Here is a 23,141-nt window from a genome sequence, read left to right on the forward strand (position 1 = left end):
CCATTACAGATTTTATTATAATTCTGTTAAACTGTTCCATAAAAAATCCTAATCTGTAACAGAAGGTTGATCCACAACTATCAGTATAAAAAAATTGTGCTTCTGGCTGCAGTGCATATAAACGCTGATAGATTTTTTTCTCTATCACCTGCACTCTGCTCTTAAATTTAGCTGTAAAACCACTGTACTAAGCAAACCCTGCGTAATAGAAATGGCACCGTATCAGTATTTCCCTTTCAGGAGGAGTTAAGCTAAGTTATTCCAAAGATGAGGAGACAACTGGACCGAGTTTGGAGTTGGAAAGTGTAGACCTGTGTCCAGATTTAGGATTTAAGTAGCACAGACCTTCTCCAGCACACCCTGTTCATTCATTGACACACGTCATCATGAGAGCGGAGCCGTAGGAAGATCTCTCACGTCTGTGTTGTAGAATTTGGTCATTCTGTGTGCAATGCTTCAGCTCTGGGGACGAGCCTGGCTCAACACAAAGCTTTTAGTGTGCATAAGTATTCCCTATTACGAAATGAATAACCTCTCCTCTGTTTGTGCATACTCTTTTCCAGTTCTACACTCTGAGGCTGAAATCTGCTTTTGTCTTTACAAAATTATGTTTTTGGTAGCCCACTCAGTTGAATGTTTTTTGCTTCATTATCACTTTAGGGCAGTACTTGTTGCTCCTCTGTGTCAAGTTGTGGGTGGTCTCGGTCCATCCATTACTTCCTTGTCCAGGCAGAGGCGAAGTTCACACGAGACCCACATCCATTTGCTCTGTGCAGCGGGCAGCTTTTGCACTCATGTGTAAACCATAATCAGGCTAGCCTGAGAGAGATGTAACAGCAACTTAACCAGCCGCGGCATTTCTGGCCTCCCCGTCCCTTATAGCTTATTGTCGTTGACACAATGACGTTGCACTTCAGGAATCCACTCTGCAGCTACTCAGCTTGCTACGCCACTCAAAAAGTTGTAGTGCAGAAGTGCAGAAACATGGAGTGCTTTAGGGTAGATCTGAGTTTTATCACTTCCCTGGTACAAAGTAGCATAATCCTCATTTATGTGGAACATCTTCAGACTTTTTTTTAATGTTGCTTATTGTGACCTGAGGCACTGCAAAGCTTATATATAGAGCAGGAACATACTTTTTACACTGAGAGAGGAGAAATTTGAGGAGACAGACAAGACCATAGTATTTTGTAAAGAGATGGTAGCGAGATGGCTAGACAGAGAAACAGGAGGGAGGGGACTTGCTGTGAGAGGCCTGGGGTGATGTTTGAGGACATAGGGGGTCGTTGTGGTTTGTCTCGCTGTCAATCACCCACACTCTGATTTCCTTTGTTGTCCGTGAGCTTAATGCCACTCGGCAACCTGTGGCTGTCCTTCCTCTTTGTGTTACAGTGTGGGAATTTTGCAGTGCTGGTGGATCTCCACGTTCTGCCCCTGGGCGGCCAAGAGGACGCCAGCTGGTTTACTGCGGACCACGTCGAGGTACAGACACAGGGATAAGGGCGTGCGTGTGAATAAGTGTGTGACTGAATATATGGCTTCTGTTCTGCTGGAGGCCTTTTCAAAGGACAGCAGTAGCGTGGAATCTAAAATGACTTTAAGCTTTCTGTCTTTTCTTCTCTGGCTTTCCATTGTTGCAAAACTGTTCCCATCTCTCCACATAGCCAGTAGACCCCTGTGGAGTTAGATGCCTTATAGGCCGATGACTTGGGACTCTCACTGTCCTGTCGTTTGCCTGTGCTCATCAATAATAATTTGTAAAATCAAATTACAAAATAAAACGTTTGTTCTCTCGGAAGTCCATTAACATGTTACTGTACTGAAATATCTCCTGACTGTTTGTAGGAGGTTACAGGCCTGGTGCAAGATGCTGTGGACCAAAGGGTTAAGCAGTACACGGAGTCCCTCCACAATAGACGACAGCTCAAGCAAAAGAAGGAGCTGGCACCTGCTTCAGCCTTTTTTGTGAAAGGTACCACGTCATCATGTGACCCTCATTACACTCCACCAGAGCCAAATATTCTTGGTATTTATTGTGAGATAATTTTTTTAATTACCATAATTCATAATTGTGTAGAACATTTTCTTCTTAAGTGCGTTTACTTTTAATGGAATCGTTAATTAAAATTGTAATTTGTTAATGAGTACGAGTTCTATTTATTCTGTTTTGAATTTGCTGTTGCTCATTCCTCTGGAGTGAAGTCATCCCTGTCTTCGCTTTCCTTGTCTTAGGTGTGTCTGTCATCAACTCTTGAATAAGTAAGATGGTTTATTTTGGCTCAAAACCATTATTTATTCTTTTGAACTTCAGTGCAGAGATATGGCTACGTGCGTGGAGGTGGGTCATTGAGCTCTGTGAGCAGGATGGGAATGAAATAACAAAACAGTCTAAAAAATATGCCAAGACTACCTTTTTGAGGCGAGTGTGTGTCTGTGTAAAGACAACAGAACTAGTTGGGACATGGTGACTATCTACGCCCAGGGTGTGGAGGCGAGAGCTGATAGAAGTTTTTATTCAGTGTTGCACTGTTTAACTTGGCACATCTCAGATGCTTGTGAGATGTTAAGTCCATTAAAATGGGTAATGTTTGTTATCCTTCTGGTTTAAGTGATGTTGGCACACCTGTGTTTTCTGCACTTGTGCATAACTGGATGACACAGAAAGTGGTTGCCACATACATACATATACACAGAGAAATATCATATAATGTATTTGCGAATGTAAACAAGCAGATTCAATTCATCCCTATTCATCCAATGCAATTACATTCCCCCAGCCACCCACGCACATGCCTTTGAAGCACTGTAAGCCAGGCTTCAGAGGAACCCCCAGCTGCGTGTTGTAAGGCAGAAAGGTTTGTCACAGGTAGCAGTTAAGGGCAGTTAAAGTGGGCTCTCTCAGCAGGGCAGGCTGACTGTGAGAGTGGGATTACAGGGCAGTTGGCCCATAAAGTTTCTCCTGTGGCTGCAGCTCTGCCTCTCACGCTACTCCCCTCTACTTAAAGGGTGCATGCACGTGTGTTTTTGTTGTTCTACACAAGTGCATGTGTACGTGATTACCATCTTTTACCGTTTTCTGGACTGACACATAAGCAGGTACGCGTGCATGCAACCAGGTGCTCAGACACATCGGAACCAGTGAGAATCAGAGGGAGCGTTAGTGTGCTGGCGAGATATAGCCTCCCCCTGGGCTAGGTGTGAACAGGCTGACAGTGTAAGGTTACTGAAAAGCCTGACTCATATTCCCCATGACAGACTGAGGAGAGACAGACATGTCTAATGATGGAGATCACAGACTGAAGCCCCATGCAGACACTTGTGTGCACACATTCACACACTATGTTGAACAAAGGGACTATCAATATTTCAGAGGTGAAATATGCGTGTAAAATGATTAAGCTCCTTGTAGCTCTGCCAAAAAGAATGTAACCAGTGGAACATGAGGCCATACCATATCCGAGAATTCCCCCCTCTCAGAACATGAAAAGGTATAGCGCCTCAAACTGGCCTACACAGTTCATGTGCTGGAGTCCCATTAAAAGTCTTAAGTGAGTGTAATGACATTCTTGGTCTTTACATTGTCCCATGTGAGGGAGGCAGCAGCGCAGTAAAGGTGGAGACTGCGACTGTGAGAAGTGAGCAGGCAGGCAGGAGCCATAAAAAGGGGTGGACAGACTACAGGCTTAGGGAGGGAAGCCCAGCAAACCTCAGGGTGGGTATTAAGCATTGGGGTCGTCTGTTCTGCAAGCAGGTCAAACACTAACCTGCTAATCCTCACAGGACTTTCAGACTGTCCGTAGCAGGGAGTGGAAGCCGCTTTTCTGCGTGTATCTGTTTCAGCAGAAGACCTGTTTGCATCTGTGTGTAGCATTGTGTTATTTGAGAGCAGAATTAAGCTGGATATCCTGGAGTGAGACATGTATGCGCAGGAACACGTGCACACGCATGTTTTTGCATATGGAGAAAGGTGTCGGGTGGGGTAGTGCGGGTGTCTGGGCCAAGAATAGGCGGATGGAGTGTGGTGCTATGTGTTGGTTGGTATGGGAGGGGGACTGCGGGTCTTGTATGAGGCGGCGTTTGAGCTGGTGCCAGTGTGAAATCATAGGGGCTTCCGCCAACCGACAGCAGTAAGAACAGCGTAACAGCCTCAGCTGTTGGCACTTCAAATGAGCCATCAACAGCTTTTAACATTCCAAGGCCCTTCAGTGCAAGTGTTTGTATCTGAGTTATCTCTATGGGTTATTGTATTTATGTACTTCTTCTATGTTAGGTGCATATACTGTATGTGTGTGCGTGTAGCACCCAGTGAACATGTCAGAGCAGAGCTTATCCCCATGTCTTCTGCCAACATAAATCCAAGTCATTTCTTCAAATCTCAGCTGCAGGGGCCAATTTCCAACTGACAGCCCCCCTTCTTCAATTTTTTTTACCCAGGCTATTTGAGACTTCGTGATTAGCTCATAGTGATGTGATTTATTTATGTTTTTAGAGAGATGAACAGAGAGAACTTTTCCCACCAAAGATTTTGGCTCCGGACAAGCAGAGTGGACATGTTCGACTTTCGAAGCCCAGGGAAGGGGATCTTGGGAGAGGCCTCTCGCATTCTCCCTGGTAGACCGTGAGGAACACACCCACATTTCTCAGAGTAATTACAGATCGAAAATGAGCGGATAATAGGTTCTCTGCTTTGAGAGATACATTTTTGTCGTTTAATTCGATATTTGAGTAAACAGGATGATGGTTATGTTCTACAACAAAACGAGTGTCACGGTGATCTTCATGAAGATGCCATAGTTCTTCAGATATTAACAGTATACTACTGCAGTTGATTAGATCTTTTGTACTTCCAGTGCGGATTGTGCCATATCTTGAGTTCCATTTGCTCTAGTATTGCTTTAACTCAGGGGGATATTAATTTTGTGGTTCATATATTTGTGTGTATGTGCAAAGTGTAAACTGAGACGGCTCATTTTACACGGATTTAGTTAACATGCCATTTCAAACCGCCAAAGCACATTACCAGATGTCCGATGTCTACTATTAGTATTGATACAGTCACATTGATCTCTTCTTGTGAGGCAGAGCTCGGGTACAGCTCAGCCTGGTGTTTGAGTCTTCCTACAAGTCGGAGGAGTTAGAGGAGCGTCGGCAGAGTGGTACCTAGAGTCTGTTTTAGCCCATGGCAGAGCTGGTTCCTTCCTCCTCTCTCTGCACAGGTGCCAGGGCTTAGAGGGAGGGAACACCTGCCAGCCTCTTTCCCCATGGCCACGGCAGGCTAGAGAGGCATTTTCCCAGGCTCCCCAGATGAATGGTCACTAATAGCCGTGGGAGAGGGCTTTGCGAGTGCTGCACAGTGTACCACTGACTCCTCTTGGCAGCCCCATGAAGGGGGCTTAAGGCAGCCTGGCCATGGCCATTGCGGGAAAAGCACAAGTGTTGCTGGATAGCTTTACCGTTGGAGAATGTGTTTTCGAATGACCATCTCCCTCCCAGTGAACAAAGCAGAGTACGTGCAGGGACCAAAAGGGAGATGGTTGATTTTTGCTCTGGCCTGTCATAGATTTAGCTTTATTTGGCTTGTATGGCTCTTTGAAAGCCTGCAGGCTAAAGCAGTTATCAAATCTGGAAAAACCGCTCAGTCGAACTGGGAATGAGACTCTCACATCCCATCACATGTGTTGGATATTTGTTTTAAATTAGAATCAATTCACGCCAACTTTTCAGCCTCCTGCCATGAACGTTCACGGTGCTTTTCTGACAACACAGAGGTAATTCTGTAGTGACAACCTGCATTAACCCATCTTGTTTCTTCTCAGTGCTACTGCAGCTATTACTATTTATGTGAGTGGTAGTTATGTGGGATCTGGTCTGTAAATAGAGAGGCATGCCTGTGGCAGAGTTACCTGCCCCGCTCTGTGTTACTAGGCGTGAGGCAGGCTGGGATTAAGGCTCGGGGAAAATGGAGACCTGTGACAGGAACAAAGGAATTCCAAGGCCCAGGCTGGAAATGGATCCTGATCAGAGTCGCTGCTCCAGCCAGCCTGTCCCTCTGCCCGCTAGCCCACCCTCTCCTAGCCCCTGCTGGGCAACCCCCTTCCCCCTGGTGCTTTGTGGTGTTGCTGTGGCTCTTTAAATCCTTCCTGTAAGCCCCCGGCCTTACTCAGCAGCAATGCATAGGACAGTCTGACTCCACTGTTAACCCCCTCCCCATTATTACACACATATGCGCACACTTTTGTTCTATTTCTCTTTATTTTTTTTTTCATTTTACTTAAAGGCTTTTATGCACCCTCTCCTCTCCTGTGCCCTCCATGTTTGCCCTTCTCTGCTCTCGTCGTGTCGGCTCCTTTTCTCACTTTCTCTCCTTCCCCGTCTCCGCAGGGTCAGCTGCAGTCTCTTAGGACACAACCGCAATCCCCGCCATAGCTGTCACACCACACTCTGTTCCCATATAATTAGGGCCTGAGCCTGAGCCTGAGCACGGATCACATTCATGTGACTGTTCCCCCTTTACCACAATCTGGTCTGGGAGACGGCACACACTCTCTTGAACCCATGCTAAGTGTTCAGCTTGACCAGAATGCCTTGTTTCAGGAATTACTGAAATGTTTTCGAAGATGTCGTTGTTTTCCCGTGCTCTTTCCTTCCCCTCAGAAGAAACGAGCCCCTGTCACATGCTCTTGTGAGCTCTGTGGGTTTTTTTCTCCTGAGGGCAGGTGACAGTATACTGCAGCCAAATCTGCCTGGTGTTGTCAGGGAAAGCCTGACAATACTTAAAACAGCAATAAAATTCAGAACCTCAGTCAAAAATATTCCTACTTTTCATCTTTTCCTCATTGTCTTACTCTCCTCTTATCATGAGACACTGGTTGTGTGCCATGGTTTATAAACACAAGCCAGCAGATTTACAGAGGACCCAGCAGGCAGAGACAGCTTTCTTCCAATGAGACCTTGATCTAAGTTTTAAAGGGCCAGCACAGTGCATAACTCAAGTCCACAAACTGCTCTGCACAACATTAATCTAAAGGAGCTTAACGCAATATAAGCAGTTTGCATCTTCCTCTTTCTGAATGGTGTTTTATATAAACAAAGGCAGTGCTTTGAGAGATTTGCGGCCTCTTGGGATAATTAAGATATAATTATGATTGAATATGGCATTTTGTATTGTGACTTAAATTCTCTCATCAGATTATGTTTCTGAGAAATAGATTTTTTTTTCCCCCCCTATAATTTTTCTGTGCTCCAAAATGCTCCCCACCACTTTAGTCACATGCTGCATTATGGGTTGGCCTGAGCTACCACGCTGCGGCGTATTTTGTAACTGTGATGAAGGGGTCACCCAAATGTTAAATTGAACGCTCATGTGCAAATATTGTTTCAGGTGGACGTTGTGCAGGATGATAAGGCACAGTGCTCCGCCACGGCCGTAGTTACAGTTACACACAGAGAGTGATGTCCTTCCAGGAAAGCCCCCACTTACATATGGGTAACTTCCTCATGCTCTCTCATCCTTCCCCAATCCACCCCGCTCTCTCACTCTAACCCCCAACTCTCCACCCACACTTTAGGACAGAGGGAGGGGGTCCACTTCAAAGCAGAGATGTCAAAAGAGCAGGAGTTTCAGGCACTGATGTCTGACTGTCCTGCTGATTCAACTCCTGTTCGTAAAGGGGTTTGCGTGGGAATTGCAGTTCTCCTGACATACAGTCATACATTTACATTAGACTAGAAACACGGTTAATGACAGAAATCCGGTTACTGCAGGAAATCTGAGAATGCCTTTACATGCACTGCAATAACCAGGTTAATGTGGAGTCTGCATTCAAATGCAGCTGCTGGGGTAATCACATTTCCCTCCTTGTTTCCTTGCCATGTTTCTGAACCGGCACTGGCACTGTAGTAATGATATACAGTAAAGAGAAGCAGAAGAGTTTTTTTTAATTTTTGGTGGAAACATTTGGACTAACTGAAAGGCCACTCAATTCTTTCCTTATTGTGCACAACCCTGAATTAAAGAAAAGAATATTCTGTTCATCTGTGTCCTATTTAGACTAATTTACTTCTGTTTTGAATTTTAGTTCAGCTCTTGACTGAAATATTTTGCATACAAACACTACAAGTTATTATCCGTTGGCATTGTTGGCACTATGATGCTTCCCTCATGTGTCCAAAGTTTTTATTTTGCCCATTTGCTTGGTTTCCTGTTACAAACCAAGTTAGGCATGGAAATTGGTTTCCTTTAGCAGAAATTTACCTGTGTTCAAGGGTTTCCCCCTATTATACAAATCTGATTTCTCTTGACTTCAATGATATCAGGTTACTGAAGAAAGGTAATTTAAGTGCATATACTAGAGTTGGGCAATATGCAAAAACTATCCAATTGGCCACCGTCAGTATCGGCGAATGTAATTATGGAAGCACTGTGACCACTTGTTACCGGATGTCACTTCACTGCTCTGTGAGCAAATTTGTGTTCATGAAGACCAAATTGAGTTGATTTTACTCTTAGTCTGAGTCTACACATGCGTCTAATGACATTGTGTTTGTGTATCTGCATGTCAGCACGAGCGTGCGAGAGAGAGATACAGGAAGAGAGTGAGGGAGTCAGGATGGATTGAATGAACGAATGAATATATATTTAATTTAATGTAATAAATAGTATTTGTAGTAAGTAGGCTCACATATACAGTTGAATGAATTCTTGAGGAGGCAGACTATAAAATGAGAAATCGCCCCAAAAATCGTCCAAAGAAAACCGACGATTGACTAAGCACATCACAGATAAACATTATATTAGTCCAATCACCCAACCATAGCATATACCATATGTAAATGCACTGAGAGGACACACTCACTGAAGTATTCCTCATTAAAGTCCATGGACCCACTGTGGTCAGTCTAATACATGGCTAGGACCTGATGGGAACCACCAGGAATCTTCAATGCAGATTGTGTGAAGAAAGCGACTGTTTTCTACGTCGGCTTTAATGATCTCAGGATATGACTGAAGTTAATGAAGTCTTTTCCATGGGGACTTACCTTTGACCCCGCTCTCAATTCTTCCCATCCCTCTTCCATTTTACAGTCCGAGTCACTCTGGATGTCTTTTGGTTTGTTGACTTTTCTTTCCTCTCATTGTTTTTCCAGGAAGTGGTGAAAGCTGCAGGCATGTGTGTGTGTAATCTCTCTTTCTGTGTGTTGTGTGTGTGTGTGTGTGTGTGTGTGACTGACTCAAAATTACAGTATTCTAGCCTTGGCACCAGCCTTGTGGAGTCTGTCTTTTTTCTGTAGTTGTCCTGTGGTATATTACAAGATGGTCGAAGTCTCTCCATACAAGCGGTTACGATATTATCTACCACATTTCTGAAAACATGGCGTGCAAGCTTGTTTACTGTTTGATTTGACCTATCATAATATTGTCATGCATTGGGTTTCAAAGCAATTAAGCAAGGCCATCTTCTCTTGAAGGAAGAACAAATGAAACCCTTTAAAGTCTCCGCTCTGCAGATTTGGGTATTGCACCACTGTGGGCCACAGTTGCCGCAGAAAGTGGCCGATCATTCCCACAGGAGGCACCAGCAAACTGTTTGCTCGAGAGAAACATGAATGTAAGCTTAACATGAGAGAACCTGGGCAGAGGGCCAAGAGCAACGCTGCGCTGCACAGGACGTTAAAAAGTTGGAGCAACAGCTGATGTCTCTGACTGTGGTGTTGTGCTGGTTCCCAACCCTGTATCCAGACAACCCTGTCAAAGTTGTCCTGGGAATTGGCGCACTCAAACCACCAGGGAAAGCAATGAGAATAGTTGCAGAGCTAGACATGAGGCAAAAGAGTCCAGTGGACTAAATCAAAGCTTCTAAAAACATGGAAAGCCGTCAGTCTGTATTGAAAGACGCTTGATCCCTGGACCCAAAATGATCAGGGGAAACAAAACAGATACAGATCTGCATTCCTCTCTAGGTAGATTTCCCGAGTGCGCGATGGATGATCACTGCTTTGCTATTTGAAGAATGAAAGAAAAAGAAAAAAAAAATTCCCAGTAAAGGAATTCTGCTATCAACCATGCTCTACATATCCATAGAACATGTTTCTGATATTTCCTTTGGGATCAACTTTTCCAGTATCATTACATACTTCATGTTCACCAAGTATCAGGGGATTGACCTCCAGTGCTCCCATCTCTAAAACAGTTCAGTGAGTACACCAGCAACAAATGTAGTCATTAACACGTGTTTTGTGGTTCAGCAAAGTAGCCTCCACGTTCAGTCTATTAGAATGTATACAATAACAACAATGACCATGAGGTTGAAGTACCAAGATGCACCTTTACATTTATGGTCTTTGCAGTAATTGCCTGCTTTACACATAGTGCCCCCTAGTTTTACATATGTTTCTTGAAGAATTGTGTTTCATTTGATTGTTAATTCTTGCACACAGCAAGCGAGAGTTATTGATTTTGCATCCGCTGTTGTTGTTTGTCATTCAGCACCGCATTCATTTTAAACTTATAGACAGACACCCACCGGGGCTTTTAGAGCTTAACAGTGTCTGTGAGGGACCACTGTCAATTACCTAACCTCATTTCAACATGTGTCTCTCTTCTGTAAGATCAGACCCACCAAACAACCAAAAACAGTCAATATGTGTGCATTAGAAGCTTTAGGCAACACTGATTGCAAAGATTTGCAACAAAAACACTAGAAAAATGACTAAATCTAAGTTACAAGCTGAAAATGTGTACTTTATCCTTATTGTCATTATTTACCAGCAAATCTATTTTGAATTGGTACAATGCAAATACATTACAAATGGCATTATTATATACACAGACTGTAAGTATAAGATGCTGTATTTACAAATTCACAGTGTAACCTGGGGCCTTGTTTGGCTATAAACAAATTTCATGTTTCCTTATTTATCATCCACCAAATGCTGACAAATGTCGCCTCTTTTGCAAGGCTCTTTTCTTTCAAGGGAGGGATCTAAATCTCAGACCACAGATCATGGAGCTAGACCGATCTTCTTTGAATCTTTGAATGTTTTGAGTTGCTATTATAAGTAACCACTAATGGTTACTATCCTAAGAAAAGCTGGTTCAACGATGTCAACTGACACATAATGCAACTGATATACAGCTAGTACACAAACAACCCACGTTTTTAATTGATTCCAATTCTCATTATTAAAGTTTATTCCACATAAGTAACCTTTCAATAATGTTTCTGCTCCTTTTAATGTTCCAGATAAGAGATTTGTTTTCTGTCTCTGGGAAATTTTTATGTATGTCAACAAATCCTGTCTAAGCTGTCTCACACTAGAATTTAGCTGGAGGCTAAATTTCTTTATGATAGCTTCAGATGATCGCACACCTTCCCATAGCTAAACTAACACGTGTTACAGCCTGTCACGTGATTAAAAATATACCCAATTATCATCACAAAATATTGATTGTGGTTGCATAGTGTCATAGTAACAAACGGATATCCATATTTTAAAAGCTTTAATCGCCTTTTTTAGTTGATTTTTCACTTTAGTTTTATTTAATTGCAGTTTAGGCTGTAGACTTGATCACAAATCCTTGATTGTTTCAGTAATTCAGTTGTTCCCACATTCTTTTGTATTTACACTGTTTTTCTCTTCTGTTAAATTGTTGTTTTAATAGTTAACCCGGTGGTGGAGCAGAGAGAGAAAGAAAGCAGCGGTGGTGCCATTAATCACTGGCCAGTGGACTTAACCGCATACCTGTGACAGTTTTGTAGCAAACTGTCTCTGTAATTGCATGTCATTATCCAAAGAATCACAAAAAAGCTCCTTTTTGAAGACGATAATTAGATTCTTTGAATTGGTGCTGAAATGAGAAAGGGGAAATTCTCGAACAGACCCTCTCACAAGTTTTTCCAGGTTTTATTGACGTGCGCCTGTCAGTGTTGTTTCAAAAAATGTCAGCGTTATTTGGCAGGAGTTTGTATTTGACATTATCCCGGGAGCTCTGAAAGGGCCTCGAGTGCAAGAGGTCAGGAGGCCCTCAAACTGTGGAAGACGTGTAATCTTTTAATTGAAGTTAAAATACTAAATTCCCCATAGATAATCATGTTTTCACACGGCAACAGCAATATGAGAGTGCCAAATAAGAATTGGACATAATAAACGTGGTAGTAAAGTCACATATAGTTTTAAACCACTGTATAAAGGAGAGGAAAAAAGGTACTAACAAGGTAGTGAAGGGTGAGCAGGCTCTGTCAGCTTCCCACCACTGTTGTCTTGTTTACAAAGAACAACTGGATAGCGTGTTAGCCAGACCCTTGCTTTCAGTCAACAAATTCCTACAAGATTAGGCAACAGGCCACTTTTTCTGCCCAGCACATCTTACATACCATGACAAACATTCCATGACAAATAGAGCAGAGGCTTGGGACATTTCATTTCTCTGCTTGTGCCAAACTGGGAGGGGAGCTGAATTATAGCAGTTTCTCGCATTATATACCAGTAAGTGTGTTTAACCTGCTTTTCCAGTATGTGCTGGGGTGCCAGTAGTGGAACTCAGGCTACATCCATTCTACTACGTTTTCATTTGCATTTGGGCTCTGTATCAGTCTTTATCCCTATCCATAGTAAATATTACATGACCACTCATACATTGGACATGCACTACATTGGTCGCCGAGGCTGATGCCGTTTGTTTTCTTACGGAAGGGGATCATCTGATAGTAGCTTGACGAATCAGCAAAGGCTACGTCATGACCGAAAAGAACAAATCAGCAAGACGTTGTGAGTGAATCCATGTATTATTCGTTCTTTTCATATTCAGTTAGAAAACCAAAATCGCAAAATTAAAAAACAAGTCATTATTTCGTTATTCATTTTAGAATCTCATACCAAAAAACGAATAACAGATTGTTTTTCGTAGTTTGGATTTTTTGCTCAGATCGAAAATAAGAAATGAAAAAACGGATCATACGTCATTGTTTCCAATCCTCTCTGTTTCTGCCTGTCCAGACTCAAATGCTGCCTCGGAGTTTTCAAACTAAAACAGGGCCAGCAGCATTTCCAAAGCGTGTCCGTGTCTGAGTTGATGTGGTTTATAACCAAAACAAGGTAATATGGATGTTGCCTCTCGTGAAGGGCTTCTATTGGATCAAGAACCTTTGCATAGTATGCCCTTTATGTCATTGTCTGAACAACATTTGCATTACCATAAAATGATTTGAATGCCAGCAGAGGTGTTTTGTGTTCGTTGTTATCGGTGCATCCGTGAATGACAACTAGTCAGCAGGAACCATCAACAACTAAACCACTGGTGTCTGTGGTGGACCCTTGGGTTGTTACATGTACCGTAGTTTTGCTTTCATGTCTTTCTGCTCTGTTTTTACTGTCATCTGAATTTCAGTTTTTTTTTCTTTAAGGGAGAAAGATCAACCTGGTTGCCAATTTTCTGAAGCGCCACTTCAACCTCCGATGTATTGTCAAGCAGCTCCATGGGGGTACGTAACCTTCATGTTTTCAATTCCCAGTTACATGGTTCGGAAATAGACATCTCAATGGCTCCTACTCAGCCAAATTTCCCACAGACGGAGCTAATCGTCGGTGGTCGGCATGTTGATTTTTCTCCCCCTCACTTGTTTTTATGTCCTGTCCCTACCTGCTCGGGGTGTTGTTGAGAACAGGCGGCCATTAAGCGGTTCCCTTGAGACGCTACTGGGAGTGGGAGAGAGGGAGAGAGATTGGAGGGCTGTCTATGGAAGGCAGTGACAATCTATCTCCATGGCCCATCTAGTGCCTGTGACCCTTGGCCACCTTTTCATGGGACCAACATGGCTCTCTTCCTGTCAGTAAAGTTAATATCTGCTCCCTAAGGGCCTGGATGGTAAAGTAGTGCTGGTCTGCTGCAGACTGAGATAACGGCTTCTCTCAGCATGTTTGTACCACATCAAATTAAACTCAGTCCCCTGGGGTCAAAGGTTGTGTAAATCGGTCCACTGATCGAGCTGTACATAGTGGTCAGCTCATTTAAAGTTTTAATAGCAATAAAACTGAGCTTTCTTCGAATTGTCTGCTTATATATTTAAACCGTTAAAGATTATGAGGCTAAAACATAATAGAATTAAATACAACGTAAGGTATTATTGGAATAGAGGCTTATTTGATAACCTTTTACTATTACTGATTTAGTGTTTTTTTTTACCTTACAACATAAATATGTTGAAATAACTGTACAAAAAGCAAACCAGTTTTTCCCAAGTCATTACCAAGTTTGTCCTGAGGTTGGCACTACAGAAAGGGCCACAGAGTTAATCCCAATTAATGAATACATCTGCCTCTCTCAAGAGAAAGGCTTGCGGAATATCCAAAATCGAATGCGTTCATCCTTTGGATGTATTTGCGGAGTAAATTTTATTGTTAAATTTGTATGTATCTTTAACTTAAACGTATCCAAACCTACTCACCGACATATTCATCTTCAGTCATCTTTGTTACATACTCTGCACAAATGCAAGTGTGTGGTCTATGCAAGCTGTGTATACCACAGGTTAGATATTGGCTGCTGTGGTTGTTCAGTTGAGGTGATATGTTGAGCTAACTTCATCTGGAGAGCTTAGGGACAATAACATTTATTATGATAATGTAACATTTTTATTGTTATAGATGGTTTCTGCCCTTAAACCAGATCAAACACTCCAAGAAACCATTGTTAGTGTAACATTTTCTAATATGTCATGCTGTTTACACGGCTCATAAACGTCAGCAGTAAACTATAATATGCCATTTTTCCGTCTTGGTCTGAGGGACAGTAAATACTGTGCATGGAGTTCTAAAGTCAAACCTTCACCACAATTCCACGAGCTTGATTCATAATTAGAGGTGAGCCGACGTTATTAACTAGCCTTGTCTGTGCTGTGTCTCTGCTTGCCTGCAGATTTGCGTGTGTTTCCTGAACGCTACGTTGTGTGTGTGAGCTATCACGAGGATGCCTCAGCACACCATGGAAACCCGAGCCTGGCCGCAGTGAGTGCTGTTTATACTCCTCTATTTCCTCTTCCAGTCGCCTGGCAAAAAGTCCTGCATGGGTTTGTGTGTTATTATTGGGAGGTGGTGCCAAATTTTGCTCTCATTGTATACATGCTGATCTTCCATACGTGGTGGTGGTGGGGGTAGTGACAGGAGTAAGAGAGGATGATGGGGGGGTCCAAAGCTGCAGTGTCACACTCAGATTCTGACAATTCACCCCAGTTGTACGTTTTGGGTTTTTCTGTTGCCCTTAAACTGTTGTAAACCTCAATGTTATTGGGTAAACAGAAACTGCAGCCAAAGGTAATTTGGTTCACTTTAGCTCTTGAGAAAGTCTCGATCCTTCTAAAAGTTTCTCACACTGTATCCGTTATAGAAAAATATTGCAGGGAGACACAATAACCTGATTGTTTTCCTACTTTTATGCAATGTCATTCTGGCCATGTAGTTAATGTTGACATAGTCAGAACATAATATTCACATTATATAAAAATTATGGTTTTGTAGACCCTTGAACCCCCTCGCTGTAAATTGTAGCATTTAATAAACCCTTAATATAATATATTATATTCTCCATTATATGGCATATCATTCATGGTTAATAAAACCTACAACAGCACTCCATCACTCAGTTATATGTTCATTGTTTGGGGGTTTTAATCCCAAACTCCCAGGAGTATTCTGGGAAATAGTAGTGGAGCCTCTCACCTTGGCACTCACATCAAGGACAGACACAGGACTCTCCCATCTCATCCCATGATCAGTGACCCACTGTTTTTCTATGGGGTTTTTGCTATTGTTTCCCTTTGAAATGTCTCTGCACTCTCCGCAGTTTGGCGTCCAATGAAAGCAGCGATTGTAATATTTTTAGTGGAGCAACGCAGTCGTCAGTGAAAAGTTCAGATTGTGTAACCAATTTTCCAGTTCAAGGAGGCATTGCTGTCGATTGCGTTCCTCTCCTCAGGATGTGGTTCTCTGGGCTCATACAGTACAAGCACTGGGAATTGGAGGGTGGGAGTCTTGTGGTGCAGCTCTCACTCGCCCAGCCGAGAGCGTGGTTTGTAAGGGAAAGATACCAGACAGCAAGGCTGAAGTTATTCACATGACAAAAACAATTATTTGTTTATTTCCCCCGCTCTGTTCTGACTTGTCAGACAGGGATTTTTTGCCATTCTAATGTTACCAAGAAAGAAAAGTGAAAAAAGTGCATGCAGTGAGTCACAGCTGATGCAAGGATTAATGTTGCCGTCTAAAAATAATGGAGTTTTTGGAGTTCTCTGTCAAATTTGGTCACATGTTAAAGAAGAGGTCTTTTATCCCTCAACTCTTGACAGCATGAGCCTGCTAGTCCCAAAAAAAAGCCATGTTTCCCAGTATTTATGGAGGTTTCGGTTTAGTTGTTAGGATTCAGTTTGTGTGACTTGTTGAGCAAAACTCCTTGACCGCAGTGGAAATGTAGATTCATCAAACTGACACTTCTCATAAGGTCAAGAGGTTATGTTGTGGGGGAACGAAGGTGACATCATGGTTGGCCTTTAGTCTTGTGAAAGTCAGCGTCTCACTGTATGTTTCTTGTATTCTGTTTGCTGCTATTAGTCATATTTTCAGCTGTGGTTCAGTTAGAAGAGGAGATGGTAAGATTTAGTCATTTCCTCTAGTGGCGAAGGAACTAGGATGACAGCTAGTGATTTTCAGTACTTAAAGTCAATAACCAAACCTACATATTTGTGTTCGGACTGCAGTTTTTTAAGTAGATGTTTTGTCCTTAACCATTACCACTTATCTGAAATGATGGGATCATCAAAACAGGATTAAACTCTCAATGCTAACTCAAACCGGGCATATTGGCTGCAATAGTCACCTATCTAACAATCTGTCTGTGGCTCACATATCTCGAAAATCGTTCATGTTATCAGCTTCACACTTGGGCCCAAGGAAATGCATCGTCTTAGTTTGTGATTTGGACAAGGGATCCGTTCAATATTAATACACTTTGAATAAACAGGCGATCAGCCCTCTGTAGCAGCAGCAGAGGCTGGGAGTCTTTAACATAAGCGTCATTGTTGATCACAACAACAATGTGTTCATGACAACGATAGTTGATTCTCCAGTTCAGGGTTCTGTGTACTGAGTTGAGGTTCATTGAACTTTGAATACACAGCTCTTTGTGCAGCAGCGGTGGTGCAGCTTCACGGTTCTGTTGAGTCCAGCAGTCGGCCTTTAATTGCCACAGCTCAATTACTGCAGGCCACTTTTACAGTTACAGAAAGAAAGCTGCAACTTGGTATGTATAGAACAGACACTGCACTAGTTTTATTTCAATAATTGATTAAACTATGTGCCAAGCACCAAACTACATACAAAGTTTAGTAGGTGAATGGAGTTGAGCATCTAGCAGCTAGTAAGCCAAATATTTCCTATTCGGTATTGAGATAATCAGAAGAAATCTAATTAAAAAAATTGTTATTGGGCTTTCTAACCTGGTAAAATGGTTTCTACACGATGTTAAATGTGATGCCAATGTTAAATTCCAGTTTTTTTTCCACTGCTCCCATGTGGACAAAGGATCAGATAATGCAGTTGTTGTTGTTAGCCATGTCTTTAAGGAGGATGTAGCAAATTTGGCTGAAGGTTTAAGGTGGAGTGATGCTCAAAACACACCAGAACATACAACATGCCTTTCAACCATGTTGAACCAGCAAAAGTGTTCACAGCTTTTGAATATCGAGTCATTCGAGTTGAGACGGGATAATCATTCTCGAAGAAGTTGTTGTGTAAACCATGAAAAAAGAGCTTAGGTGGATTCTCAAATCACAGCCCTGACTGTCATGTGTGTGGTTATTGAGGAATGTTAATCCTGACATCCATCACATCTGTGGGGCAACACTAACTGTCTCATATTTGATCTAAAGACAAATTTTAGCCTGATGTACTCGGCCTGTTGCGACCTAGAAACCTGCAGGCGACTGTTGATCTGTAGAGGTATTTAAACTGCTGCGTTTTCATGAGACAGTGGAAGCAAACAAAAGGCATTTCTTGGTCTGGCAATGTTATTTTTTTCCTTGACAATCGAGGATTCATGTCCTTCATAAAAAATTGCTCCTATTGTGAGTCAGCAGCAACAGTGAGGAGGGCAGCATGGGAAGGAAGAGCTAGTGTTTAGGATTGCGGCCGTTGTTTTGTAGTCAGGCACAGAGTGGGCAGCAGAGGGGTGAGGGGCATGCTGGGCCGCAGAAGTTTGGATCAAAGGCAGAGCAGATGTGTCTCCAGCCCCCCCTCCTCCTCTGAGCTCTGGACAGGCCTGTGTGTTTACTCATGACCTCAGCACGCCTCTGTGCTTCACAGCTCGCAACAGCTAGCAGCAGCGCTTTCCCAAGCGTCCGGTGTCCGTTGATCTCCTCTGCACTATCGGTCCAAATACATGGATATAATCTCCTACAGGACAGGATCATGTCCCCTCGTTCCAACCTGTCTTCACTGCTGTTTCACATTTGCACGAACTGAGTCAAAACATTTAACAGCTTGTCTTAATCCTTACATGTGGGTGGATCCAAAAACTTTCATCATTGTTCCGGGATAAAAACTGTTCTTTATTGTCGACAAGTATGTGCCCATGCATGTTTGTTGACTTTGTTGCAGGCAAGATGTGGTGAACTTAGACAAACAGGGCATGGTTCCTCTGTGGGAGCAGGGTGGGTGGAGGGCGGAGGGCGAGTGGTGGAATTTCATTTCATTTCACGAACATCTCTGCAGGAGGTATTTCTGTCCTGACAGTTCAACAGAGTTGTTATTTCTTGGTGCTCTGTTAGATGTTAGAGGGGTTTGTAGACTTAGTTAGGCCGTTATAAAGCTCCTCAAAGGGCTTTCCAATGGAATGATAGGTCAATTTTTCAATCACTTGAGTAGTTTGAGGTACTCAAACATTTCAAGTGGTATAAATTACTTTTTGAGACACGGTTGAATAACTGGCTTTATCGGATGACATCTCACTGCTTTTGTGTTTATAGGTGAGATAGTGTTTAAAGTCGTTAGCATTAGCACTAATCCAAGAATAAATAAACTGTCTTCCACTGTGACAGCAAATATGATTTGATGGTTGATCGGCGCTTTCAGTGCTGACGTGTCATCGAGTTTTCTTTCTGGTAATTTTCATGTTTTAACTTTTAACAACTAAAAGTTTGCAGAGTCTCTGTGATGCGTTGAGAAAGGTCTCAAAGGGCTTTTGGAAATCCTTGCAAAATCCATTGGATAAACTGAAAAATGCATGGTCACCAGACCATTCAGCCTTTTTCTCGGTTCCTTAAAAAGACTGAATTTCTTCACTCACCAGACTTGTTATTGTTCTGCGCAGATGAATGACCATGGGTATTTATGTAACTTATATATGACAATACTCCACGGTTTGCCGATCAAGCTTGGGATACTAAACACAGACAGCAATGTCTTTAAATACTGAGAGAGTTACAGCCATCCTGTGCAGCAGCAGATTTTTTTAGACCACTCAGACTGTTTGTCTCTATCAGTGCACTACTTTCAAGTGCAGCTGCATTGAAAGATAAGCAACATAATCTTCCTATCTGTTCCACCCTTATTGCAGAGATGGCAGATGAGAAACAGTTTCTTCCCTGTATTTTATGGAGTCTGTAGCTGCTTATCTTTTTGAAGTTATTTCCAGGAGTCATTCAGAGTCGGGGCAAGCTATGCGTTTCTGTCCTGGTATCCTTTTAAACCAAATGAGTCATTTTCTCTGCTCCCTTTGCCCTTTTGCAAGGCTTATCTCGATAATCTGACTTCCAGATGTGCTGTATTGTTGCAGCTCCTGTAGCAGAGCCGTGTTGTTTTCGAGGCTGCAGAGCTGGGGAGGGAACAGCTCGTCTACGGGTTGCATCACGAGAAGTGTTTTGCACTTTTGTGTGGGGGCCGGCAGACTGGCTGGCGGTGGAGGTGTGTGGGTTAAATCCTTGTACCGAGGGAGGTGGTACAAGGATAGCGTTGGCGGGTAGATGTTCTTAAATACCACCATCTATCCCTGTTGCAAATTTGTATCTTCCCGCCCAAGATTAGACCACCTCTGTTCCCACAATACTTTGTTTTAACCACATGAATATGATAATTCTCATGTTGTTCAGGCACTGTCTCTCTTTACCTTTAATTCCTCTACTTTCTTTTTTAGCTGCTATATATAGAGTGTAGGACCTCCAGAGATAATAATTCATGCACCATCTCCCTCTCTTTCTGTCTGCATTTCTGTCGCCTAGCTGTGTGTGTCAAACCTTTACCTCTTTTCATACGTATAACTAAACACTCCTCTGTTCTTTCACTCTCTCTCTCCCTCTTTTGAAGTCGTGCCGACAGGAACAGAAAGGAGCTCGTCTTTCCCAGAGAACCTCCCATTGGCTTCTTGTTGATTTTTCTTTCAAGTTCATTTTCAAACAGCATTTATTCATATTAAGCAGACGAGAATACATATCAAGGCATTACAATGCAAATGACGGCACCCACATCTTTCACAGAATTGTTGTTGTTGGGGACTGGTGGGTGTGTGAGCGAGTAGGAAAATGCAAAAGTTTGTATGTGTGTCACTGTCCCAATTTCAAATCCTGTGCGAGTTGTAGAGAGAGCAAAGACTGAAGCTCGGCCCACACTCTGAAACGACTCCATCTGTACACAAAGGGCAGCTTGTGGAGAACTTCCTGTGTGAGGATTCTTGTATTTGTGGGCATGTTGGACAGACTGTTGAGGTCAGACAATCTGACTCTGGGGGGTACCTCTTCTTTTGTTGTGCCCCCCCCCAAACTCTCTTTCTCTTATTCATTCTGCAGTGTCTTGTCCCTTGTTTCTTGTCGTCTACGCCCCTTTCCCTGCTACACAGCCCTTCGTATTCACTCCCCTCCCTCTATGTTCCATCCATCACACCACAGAGCAGAGTGCAGTTTGTAAGTCTCGACACCCAGTGCAAAGCCACAATGCCCTTGCTCGCCCTCGCAGCTTGGGATAATTCCTCCTTCCTCCTTGTGTGTAAGGGCATATGTTGTCGCTGGTATCATGTGCGAGAGGAAAGAGGACATTATTGATTTCTTTTTCCTCTGTATTCACAGTAACTGGTGGATGCCAGAGCTCACCACATTGGCTTTCCCAGTCTTACAGCGCACATTGATCATTTTACCAACCAGTTTATGGAATAGTAATGATCTGAAAAATGGCTGATATTGAATAAACATAGTGGCTACAACCTCAAGTTTTCCAAGATTTTGCTTCTGTCTGGTTGTATTTTCCCACTGCAATTGTCAGAAGAGTTTTTTAGCCGTCCTGGCTTGGCTCGTTGGTAATGTCAGTCTGTCCACTTAGATTCAGAAAAATCTAATGAAATGTCTTAATTATTGGACTGAATGCCACAGAACTTGTTCAACACATTCACGATGGCTGGTGGATGGATTCTAACGACTTGGGTGAACCCCTGACTTTCCATCTTGTGCCAGCAGCAGGTCAAAGTTTTCACTTAGAAGTGAAATTTCTCATAATTTTCATAATGCATTGGAACAAGCTTTTATAGACAAATTCTCCAGAGTATGAATCCTATAAAGTTTGGTGGTCCCCTCACTTTTCCTCTTGCGGCACCATGAGTCTTTTTGAGTGAAATGACTCAAGAACTGTGGGATAGATTTTGGTGAAACTTGGTACCAATGTTCATCTCGCCCTCAGGATGAACTGTAATAACATCGGTGTTAGCTTAACTTTTCACCTATAGTATCATCATCAGGTAAAACATTGAATTAGTTAATAACCAAATACCTCAGCTGTACTTTACTTAAATGATAGTAAACATCATGGCTGATTAATATGAGCATGTTGGTAAATGGTCTCATAGTCTGTATTTATACAGGACGACCGCTCTACCCCCTCAGCCACAGCCGCCCCATTCTTCAGCATTCTGAACTTTGCATTTGGCTCAAAGCACCACCAAGTACAGCTTTAGCTTTTTATCATAGCATTGCTACAGACTCTGAGTTGCCTCCACCAAGAAGGTTCTGTTTGTATTCTTGTTTGTTAGACAAAAACTACTGCACTGATTTTCTAAAAACTTGGTGGAAGGATGGGTGGGCCAAGATGGGACTCTGAAACTCCCCCACCAAATATTTCAATGTAATTAATTCCTGATAAACTGACAGACTCTCCAACTTACGGTTCTGCTCAATTTGGCATCAGCGTATCTTGTTCTCTCATAAACTCAGCGTCTGTTCCAGGTCAGCCAAGGAAAAGACCTGTGATTAACCTTCATTAGTGGCCTGTTGAGGGCACACGTTGGAGAGATCCAATCTCTTTCCCTTTCCTCATTCCACTTCAGAGATTCCTCTTAATATGTGGATATGTTGAAATGTCCACCCAGAGTTGACCAGTTTAGCCAGTTGGCTTTTTACAGAAGCACAGATATACTGTGTTAAATGGAATAATTGTTTTCCAGGAGTAACGTATTCCTCAGTCAAACTGCCTTGCTCAATGGCATTGTCAAAATGCAATTGTTAATTTGGTATCCACTGTCCAGATATTTCCTGTTTATGTTTAAGGATGCCATATTGTAGAAAGTGAGATTTCCGCATCTCATTTGATTATCCCCAATAGAAAGGAAGCTTATAGCCAGATATGGAACTCATGATGGAGGAAAAGCTGACATTGTGTGTCTGAGATTTCCAAATTATATGAAGACGTTTACATGACCTGTATATCGAGACTTCGGGAGCAAAGCCGTATCGTGGAAACATATTTTGAGTCGAGTGGGTATCTCAGGTGTGTTTTAACGTTTAGGTGGGAAATTGTTTAAACAGAAAATCCTAAAAAACTGCCTATTTCGCACTGAACCCAGCGCAGTGTAAATTGCTTTCTATTGGAAAGGGCCTCCCCATGACCCATTCAGACCAACTTTCCAACTTTGCAGGCATTCTGTTTACTTGAAATCTGCAAATCAGTCTCTATTAAGGACTCTTATCAGTGCTCTGCAGCTGTTCTCCTAAGTTTTAAGTTTCTAATTTTTTCTGATCGCCCTGCTCTTGCAAGAGCTCCAGAGAGAACTGCGAGACGGCAGCAACCAAAACCACAAATGTATTATCTCATAATACCAACTGTATTATCTTGTTAAA

The 23,141-nt window shown here is 42.6% G+C and overlaps 1 protein-coding gene across 1 annotated transcript in view; it reads left to right on the plus strand.

Moving 5' to 3' along the window:
- LOC118118570 (SLX4 interacting protein) overlaps window positions 1–23,141 on the plus strand; it is a 32,252-nt gene that overhangs the window by 6,601 nt on the left and 2,510 nt on the right. Inside the window, exons 3-6 of the mRNA XM_035171694.2 lie at window positions 1,393–1,482; window positions 1,846–1,972; window positions 13,404–13,481; window positions 14,915–15,003. Coding sequence (XP_035027585.1) covers window positions 1,393–1,482; window positions 1,846–1,972; window positions 13,404–13,481; window positions 14,915–15,003 — 384 coding nt within the window. The remainder of the gene's footprint in view (window positions 1–1,392; window positions 1,483–1,845; window positions 1,973–13,403; window positions 13,482–14,914; window positions 15,004–23,141) is intronic.

Source organism: Hippoglossus stenolepis, chromosome 12, assembly GCF_022539355.2.
Source record: "Hippoglossus stenolepis isolate QCI-W04-F060 chromosome 12, HSTE1.2, whole genome shotgun sequence".
NCBI lineage: Eukaryota > Metazoa > Chordata > Actinopteri > Pleuronectiformes > Pleuronectidae > Hippoglossus > Hippoglossus stenolepis.